The sequence below is a fragment of the Rhagoletis zephyria genome, unplaced genomic scaffold (assembly GCF_001687245.7).
Source record: "Rhagoletis zephyria isolate East Lansing unplaced genomic scaffold, Rhagoletis_zephyria_1.1 Rzeph_scaffold_00512, whole genome shotgun sequence".
Lineage (NCBI taxonomy): Eukaryota > Metazoa > Arthropoda > Insecta > Diptera > Tephritidae > Rhagoletis > Rhagoletis zephyria.
Genome location: NW_016157596.1, coordinates 80,643 through 89,215, shown reverse-complemented (window position 1 = coordinate 89,215; position 8,573 = coordinate 80,643). Strand labels below are relative to the sequence as shown.

Sequence of the window (8,573 nt, the reverse complement as noted above, 5' to 3'; positions counted from 1 at the left end):
TGGAGCGTAGTCAGTGTTGCGTTCATCCCGAAGGCCGGAAATGGTTATCATGTTTCTCCTATCAGTCACTGTCTTTCGAGAGCTCAATATGCTTATTGCAAGAAAAGGTCGGTGAATACCGCCCTTCACACATTGGTAAAGTCGTCACAGGAAGCTTTCGCGCATGAAGATTATGCAGTAGGAGCCCCTTCGATATCGAGGGGGCCTTCAACAACGTCACTCCTGAGGAAATAGTCTAGTATATTTATAATATTGGGGGTTGACACCAACCTAATAAGCTTACTTCGTGACAGAACTGTCGCGGCGAAGTGGGGGAGTCAATGGGAGCACTCCACAAGGTAGTGTTCTCTCTTCCCTGCAATGGATTGCGGTTGTAAACGACCTTCTAAAGGAACTGGAAAAGGGGGCTGTCGGGTGATCGGCTATGTAGATGATGTGGAACTTTTGGTCAAGGAACGATTTCTATACACACTTTTTGATCTAGCTCAAGGTTACCTGAACCAGGTAACTAGGTGGACGATCAACGGCGGCGGAAGCCTAACATTGAGGAAAGGGTACGAAAGGTGCGATTGGTATTCATGCGATGCGACTAGAAATTTCGACTGATCCCTTTGTATCAGCTGTCAAGAGGAAGTTGAAGTGGAATCATCTCCACACTTTCTTTTAGGCAAAGAACATAGTGACGCGACAAAGAGAGCGACAAGACATTTTCGGATAATAGCGACAAAAACAAACCTTTATTTTTCAATGTGCCAGCACATAGTGAAGCGAAAACTGAAGAAAGCGACAAAGGACAAAGCGACGAAAACAAAAAAATTTGTTTTCGTTGCTTTCTGAGCTGACGGTTGCTTCACTATGTTTTTACGTTTCTTGTCTCTTGTTTCGCTATTATCAGAAAATGTCTTGTCGCTCTCTTTGTCGTGTCACTATGTTCTTTGCCTTAGACTGTCCAACCTTCGCGAGGCTTAGGTGGAAACATTTTGGCTCGCACTTGTGAACAAATGCTGAGCTCCCAAGGATCGAAATTAGCCGCATTCGAAATTTCGTAATCGGCTCGCGGCGTTAACTTAACCCAACCTAACCTGTAACAAAGAACGTAGACAACAAGAAGGGACAACTCGTAATAATTGTGGCGAAAGTGAGCAACAGGGTCGCACCTTCTCTTTTCATCCAATCAGAAAACGCACTAGGGCAAAAGAGAAGGCACGCCCCTGTTGCGCGCTTTCGCTACAATTATAACGAGTTGTCCCTTCTTGTTATCTATGTTCTTTGCCTGAACTTCTTTGAGCTATGATATAGTTGGTCATTTTATGTACGAATATGTATATATATGAGTGTGTGTATGTATATGTATATGTAATCAGATCAGTTTTCCACTCACCTTAGCTCTCCCACGATGATGGTACCAACACGTTGAGAGGATTGCTGAAAAGGGGGTGGAACATAAATATGCACAGCTCTAAACATACATACATATTGGCATATGCTTCTTAATTGAGGTCGGGAGACCTACTTTGTTTGCTTTCCTAATCACTCGCTGGTATTTACGCGCGGCCAGCGAGTCAAACGTCCGGCAAATAATCGCGAACTCAAAAAAAAAAAATGTATCAAAAATTAAGTAGCAGCCAGAAATATTTAACCAAATGCAGCTAATAAACGTTAATCGAAGAAACCGAAAAAGAAAACTAACGCAAACAAAAATTGGGCATACAGTCTCCAAAAAAACTATGTGCTTAATTTCGCAAAAGAAAAAGGAGAGATGCAAGAAAAAACATATAAATGACCATGCGAATTTGTGTAGCCTAAGGTGCAAAAAAAATAATAATAAAAAAACGCTAATCACCAAATCGTACAAAAATAAAAAAGTATATATGTTGATTAAATTAATTGAATTAACTAAGGATAGGGATAACGCGAAAAGTTAATATAATTTAAATTCATGCTAAAAAGGAAAAACCAAAAAAAGCAAACTAAATGACAAGTGTTGTTGCTATGGCAATTAACAAACGGTGAGTTCATATGGAAATCTAGGAACGAAGCAAAACTCTAATACATAAAGACTAGGCTAAAGTAACAAGCGACAAAAAAAGAAATCTGTGTTTGAGCCACTGTTTTTCGCGCGGTGGTACGTATGTATGGATGTATGCTACTTTTCTCCCCTCCATTCATCTCATTTAGACTCCACTTGCTCCCACGTCGGTAAGTATCTCCTCGCCCTTAGCTCTCTTGTTTTTCTCCTCCTGACGAACTGCAGATTCCAACTTTTATGCAGCGGGCATTGACCCGCTCTCGATTTGACCACTTCTTCCTGTTTTGTACTTTTATTGTTGTTGCCTTTGCCTTTAGCTAGCACCGCTGATCTCAGGCTACTTCAAATGTATCTCCTTGGCTCTTTTGGTGTGCTCCTTCTGTTGCACGTAGGTGTTGCCTCCTTTATCTTTTGCTGGCTGGCGCGCAGTGGGTACGAGGCCCTTTTATCCTTGTATACTGGCGGCCTGGAAAAAACCAAAAATTTTATTATTAATTAAAATACAACAAAAAGGCTTTTTTTCCTTGGGGCTTTTAATTCGTGTGGATGTACATGCATACAAACATATGTATGTCGCTATTGGCAAGTCAGACCATTCGCATGCACATACAAGTTAACACCAGCGAGAGGTTGATACCCTTCCATAAAGTGCTGACACCTCGCTTGTCAATACGCGCACCGCTTGCCATTCCGTCACAACAAAATCAACAGTAATGTAGTATATTCGTACTTGCGAATATCCACTTCAAATAGTACACATATATTGTACTTATAATATATATACTTATAAAAAACTGGAGGAAAAGAAATTACTTGAGCACGTTGCTTAGTGGTAGAAAATGTAGTGGTGGTTTATTCATATGTATATCGATAATTCTAGTGTTGGGTTTATTAACAATGGAGCGTTCGAGAGGCAGCGCAATATATACGTACTTAAGGTCAAGACACATAAGTACACATAAGTGTGCTAAAGGGCACGTCACATAAAAGTGTGCTATGCTATATTACACGCCTCCCTCAAAGTTGAAAACTTACTTTAGTTTTATACAAATTCATTTACATTTGTTCATTTTTACATTTGGTTTTTTTGTAATAATACTAGTTCAAAAAATTTACATTTGTTTTTTTGTAATAATACTAGTACAAAAAATTTACATTTGTTTTTGTAATAATAATTTTGAAATATTTACATTTGTTTTAGTTTATGTTCTTCTCTTTAGAAAAAAAATTTATAAACAACTATTTTTTTACGGCTTTGCCGTCTTGGCGTGGTCTTAAGGCACTCTTAGGTGTTATATCATCAACCGTCTGAGGCGTATTCTCTTTAGTGCTAGTTTCATTACTACTTTTGCTGGTAGATTGGTCATTTATAACCAAAGTATTGGGATTAGCCTCAGCGTCAGTACTAATGCTACCTTCACTATTAGCGCTATTGTTTGAAGTAGCTTCTGATTCAGATACTTCAATGGTGTTTGCCGATTCAGACGCTTCATTAGAGTTGCGTGGTCGAATTTGATTAAGATGTCTTTTGATTGTTCTATTATTTAACAATGTACAGCAGTATGACCTAGGGCCTAACTGTTCTCGAATTGTACCTGGAGACCAGCTAGCTTTATTGGGATTACTGTAGTCACGAATCCAAACTTTTTGACCCTGACTCAGTTCTAATTCACGTTTTCCACGGTAGTTGCGTTCACTAATCTCTTGTTTTTCAATAATTTTTTGCTTTACTAAAGGAGGCTTAAAAGTAGAAAAACGAGTCTTGAGTTGTCTACCAAAAAAAATTTTAGCTGGAGACTCGCCTGTGGTACAGTGTACTGAGTTGCGATAGTCTGCCAAAAATCGATTAATTATGTTGTCAATGTCAGCATTAACATTGGCTTTCAGACAAGCATGAAATGATTTTTTAAAAGTTTTTACAAAATTTTCAGCTTGACCGTTTGATGCAGGGTGACCAGGTGGTGTTAACGTATGTTTTATTCCATTGCAACGTAAAAATTCCTTGAAATCAGCTGAAGTGAATTGTGAGCCATTGTCACTGACCAATACATCCGCCAGTCCAAAACGACTGAAAGTTTCTCTTAATTTACTTATAACAAACTTGGATGTTATGTCTTTGGTCTTAAATATCTCCACCCATTTGGAATAAGAGTCAATGACAATAAGAAAATGAAAATTTTTAATAGGTCCTGCAAAGTCTAAGTGAATTCTACTCCAAACAGAATCTGTTGGTTTCCACGAAATTAACTTACTCTTTTCAGGACTAGACTGCAGAACTTGACAAGGTTTACAACTTTTTATCAACATCTCGATATCATTATCTAACCCTGGCCACCATACATAGGATCGCGCGAGACCTTTTGTTTTAACTATACCCAGATGAGAAAGATGTAGCGATTCTAAGACCGATTGTCTTAGTTTCTGTGGAATGACCGTTCTATAACCCCACATGATACATCCATATTCAACGCTCAACTGGTCTGCCTTGTCGCGATATGCTTTAAAACTTTCATTTTTTACATTTGGTAATGTACCACTTTGAATTGCTTCAAGCAGTCTTGAAAACAAAGGATCTCGTTTGGTTTCTCTTGCGATATCATTAAAACTTAAAGAAATGTGATTGTCAGACTCAACAAAATTTATATAATTACATTCTGGTAAATCTTTACCAATAACAGATTGTGGAATTCTTGATAAGTTGTCAGCATCATTAAGGCTGCCCTTGACATACTCTACAGTATAATTAAAACCAGATAGAATTAGTGCCCACCTTTGAACACGAGCAGATGCCATAACAGGTAAACCCTTAATTTCACTGAAAACTGACACCAGTGGTTTGTGGTCTGTTAACAACTTGAATTTGTTACCTAATAGGTATTGTTTGAGTTTAGTTACTGAAAATATAATAGCTAGTGCTTCTTTTTCTAAAGTGCTATAATTCTTTTCACTTTTGCTTAGAGCTCTAGAAACAAAAGCTATGGGTCTCAAAGAATTATCAGGAAACTTATGCGACAAAACTCCCGCTACTGCGTTATTACATGCATCAGTAGTCAATACTATTGGTAAGTTTTGATTAAAATGAACAAGAACTTGATCGGAACATATATCATTTTTTATCTCTTCATAAGCTTTCTGACACTTCTCTGACCACACAAATTTAACATTCTTTTGAAGTAATTCGTATAAAGGTGACATTTTATGTGCAAAGTTTTTAATAAATTTTGCATAATAATTTACCATGCCCGCAAAGGCTTTTACTTCAGAAATATTTTTAGGAATAGGGGCATCTTTTACGCTTTTTATTCTTTCATCAGTTTTGGTTAAACCGTTCTTATCTATGGAAAATCCTAGATAGGTGATTTTTTCTTGAAAGAAAACTGTCTTTTTCGAATTTAAAGTTAAGTTCGCTGATCTTAATTTCTCCAATACAAGTCTTAAAGTTTTTATATGCTCTTCCATATTTTTGCCTGTAATAGTAATATCATCTTGATAAACTACGACGTTTGCGATGTTACGCAATAAGCTTTCAATAGCTTTTTGAAATATTGCAGCTGCAGGCTTGATACCAAACGGCAAACGAGTGACTTTGAGAGTGCCTATGTGTGTACTCCACGTACATAATAATTGTGATGCTTTATCTAACTCTAATTGGTTATACGCATTCGATAAATCGAGCTTAGTAAACAATTCCCCACCTTGTAGAGATGCAAAAATTTCTTCAATACGCGGCAATGGATATTTTACGTCAACTAAATACTTGTTCAAAGTTACTTTGTAATCAGCACATATTCTCAAATCACCGTTTGGCTTCAAGACTGGGACTAAAGGTGTACCCCAGTCAGAATGATCAACCAACTCAAGAACTCCTTGTTTTATTAAATCACGTAATTTTGTTTCGACTTTGTCTTTCCATGCCAATGGCAATGGACGCGGTTTAAAAAAAATTGGTTTCGAACCTTCAATAATAGATAAAGATACTTTGCTCACATTGTATTTACCAAGTGAGTCTTGAAAAACATTTGAAAATTCACTCTTAATATTTCGAGCTAACTCCTCTTTAGTAAGATTGTTAATTGAATTGACTTGTAAAAGTTCAAAATTGAACGCGCGTAAAAATGATCTACCTAACAGAGGTGGGTTATCATGTTTGGTCACAACTACAGTAATCTCTTTCTTAATACCCAAGTACATAATCTGTGCATTGTACTCACCAACAATTTGTATGCGATCACCACTATAATCAAGATAGGGTGTGTTACACTTACGAATAGTTTTGTTAAAATGTTGTTTGAAAAATTTCTCTGATATCAGCGTACACGGTGCACCTGTATCGCAGGCTGCTCTAACCTCAATACCATCAAACGACACAGAAAGAGAATACACCTCATTCGGCTTTTGATCATTTACACTAAAAATAGAATAATTAAAAATATCATCTTTGCAATCATCTTCAACCTTACTACTATTAGATACGTAATTTAATTGTACTTTCATCCGGCATACAGAAGCAAGATGTCCAATTTTACCGCATGAATTGCATTTGCTTTTCTTGAATTTGCATTTTTCGGACTCATGGTTACGCCAACCGCAATGACTACACGTTTTTCGCTCGTTTTTGTTAGATTGACTCGCATCTTTGTTGTAATTTTTCTTCTTTTTCATGAAATTCACGCTAACCTCATTTTTATTTTCGGCCTTTGCCGCCATTTTGCACTCCAGAACCATTGCTTTTCTTAAAGCCTCTTCACAAGTAATAGTTTCAGTTTCTTCACACAATTTTTCGTATATTTTGGTCTTTGCCCCAACGATAAATTGATTTAAAATGAATGCATTTAAATTTTCTGCAAATTTGCAGGTTAACGCAAGCTTTTTTACACGAGTGTACCACTCTGCCGCTGTTTCGCTATCTAATTGTTTGGATAGATGAAACTTTTTTCGTTCTTGGAACACAATTACTGGGGGCGTATAATGTGTCTCTAAAATTAGGCACAATTCTTTAAAAGTTTTTTGTCGAGGAGTTTTCGGACTACATAAACTGTGTAGTGTACTATATGCGGCCGTACCCACCGTCTTCAGCAACACATTCTTCTTTTCTTCCTCTTCTTCACATTTTATTTCAGCTAAGTGAATGTCTAGTTTTTCGCGCCATATTGCCCATGTCTCGATGCTGGGCTCAAATTGTGGTACCACCATCATCAATTTCATTAATTCTTCCATGTTGAATTATTGTATTTTTTTCTTTTGACTCGTCGCCAGTTTGTATTATATTCGTACTTACGAATATCCACTTCAAATAGTACACATATATTGTACTTACAATATATATACTTATAAAAAACCGGAGGAAAAGAAATTACTTGAGCACGTTGCTTAGTGGTAGAAAATGTAGTGGTGGTTTATTCATATGTATATCGATAATTCTAGTGTTGGGTTTATTAACAATGGAGCGTTCGAGAGGCAGCGCAATATTATACGTACTTAAGGTCAATACACATAAGTACACATAAGTGTGCTAAAGGGCACGTCACATAAAAGTGTGATATGCTATATTACAAGTAAGCAATTGGCTTCTCAGCGAATTGACTTCTCAACAAATTAGCTCTCGATCAACAAAAGCTACTTCCACTGAAAAGGTACTGACGCTCGATAGTCTGCACGCGCATCCGCTTCTCAGTTCGGTGCAGCGCAAACAGTACCATAACGATCAACAAGAACCATTTCCCACCAAAAGCGCTGACACCCCATTACAGCTTCAGTTTGGCAACGAGCAACAACAACAATCAACGGACAGCTATTAGTTAGATTTGATATTTAAATAATAAGTTCTGCCCTTGTATTTTCACTTTTTATGTGCGCACTTGTAGTGAACGGCTGCCCTACATAGTAGGGAAATAAATAATAAATTAAAATCGAGTGTCTCGTGTTTTACTGGCGCCCAACGTGGGGCCACGCGCAAAATATCCTCATAAAAGGATAAACCGTAACCGTGGCCGTGGGTTCGGACCCACCCGTGTTTTCAATAATACGTTTCCTAAATAATTTAAAAAACCGAAAAGGAACAAAGTGGACAATTGCTAATATAAGCAAGTAATTCAAAAAAAAACGAAAAGGAACAAAGTGGACAATTGCTAATAATAATATCCCAACGGTTTTTGAGAGAGGACAGTATCGATTTCTTAATGCTGAACAGCGGATCTGATATATCAAACGTGCTGGAATGAGAGTTAAAATCGTGCAATTCAAAATTAGTTTTACAAGCTTTCAGAAATAGGGGGCAAAAGTGTCTTGATACCCGGGAGGGAACATTAAGGCTAACTTCGCCAAGAAGAAGCGGACTTGAAATTGAGCCTGTTAGTAATTTAACTATAAAAATTGTACCAAGCATTTGCCTGCGGCTGGAAAGTGTAGGAAGATTAATAAGTTTTAATCGGCTCGTATAAGGTGGAAGGTTATATTGAGAATCCCAACGGAAATTTCTTAAAGCAAAAAGTAGGAATGGGTTTTGAATTGATTCTATCTTGTCTGGTTAAATTTGATACCTTGG

The 8,573-nt window shown here is 37.3% G+C and overlaps 1 protein-coding gene across 1 annotated transcript; it reads right to left on the bottom strand.

Moving 5' to 3' along the window:
• Nucleotides 1-3,268: 3,268 nt before the first annotated feature.
• On the bottom strand, nt 3,269-7,246 carry LOC108360060 (uncharacterized protein K02A2.6-like). Its single transcript, XM_017612204.1, has 2 exons — nt 5,267-7,246; nt 3,269-3,769 (listed from the first exon to the last, which is right to left on the bottom strand). Exons 1-2 carry the CDS (start codon nt 7,244-7,246, stop codon nt 3,269-3,271), a joined length of 2,481 nt encoding a protein of 826 aa, XP_017467693.1.
• Nucleotides 7,247-8,573: the final 1,327 nt, after the last annotated feature.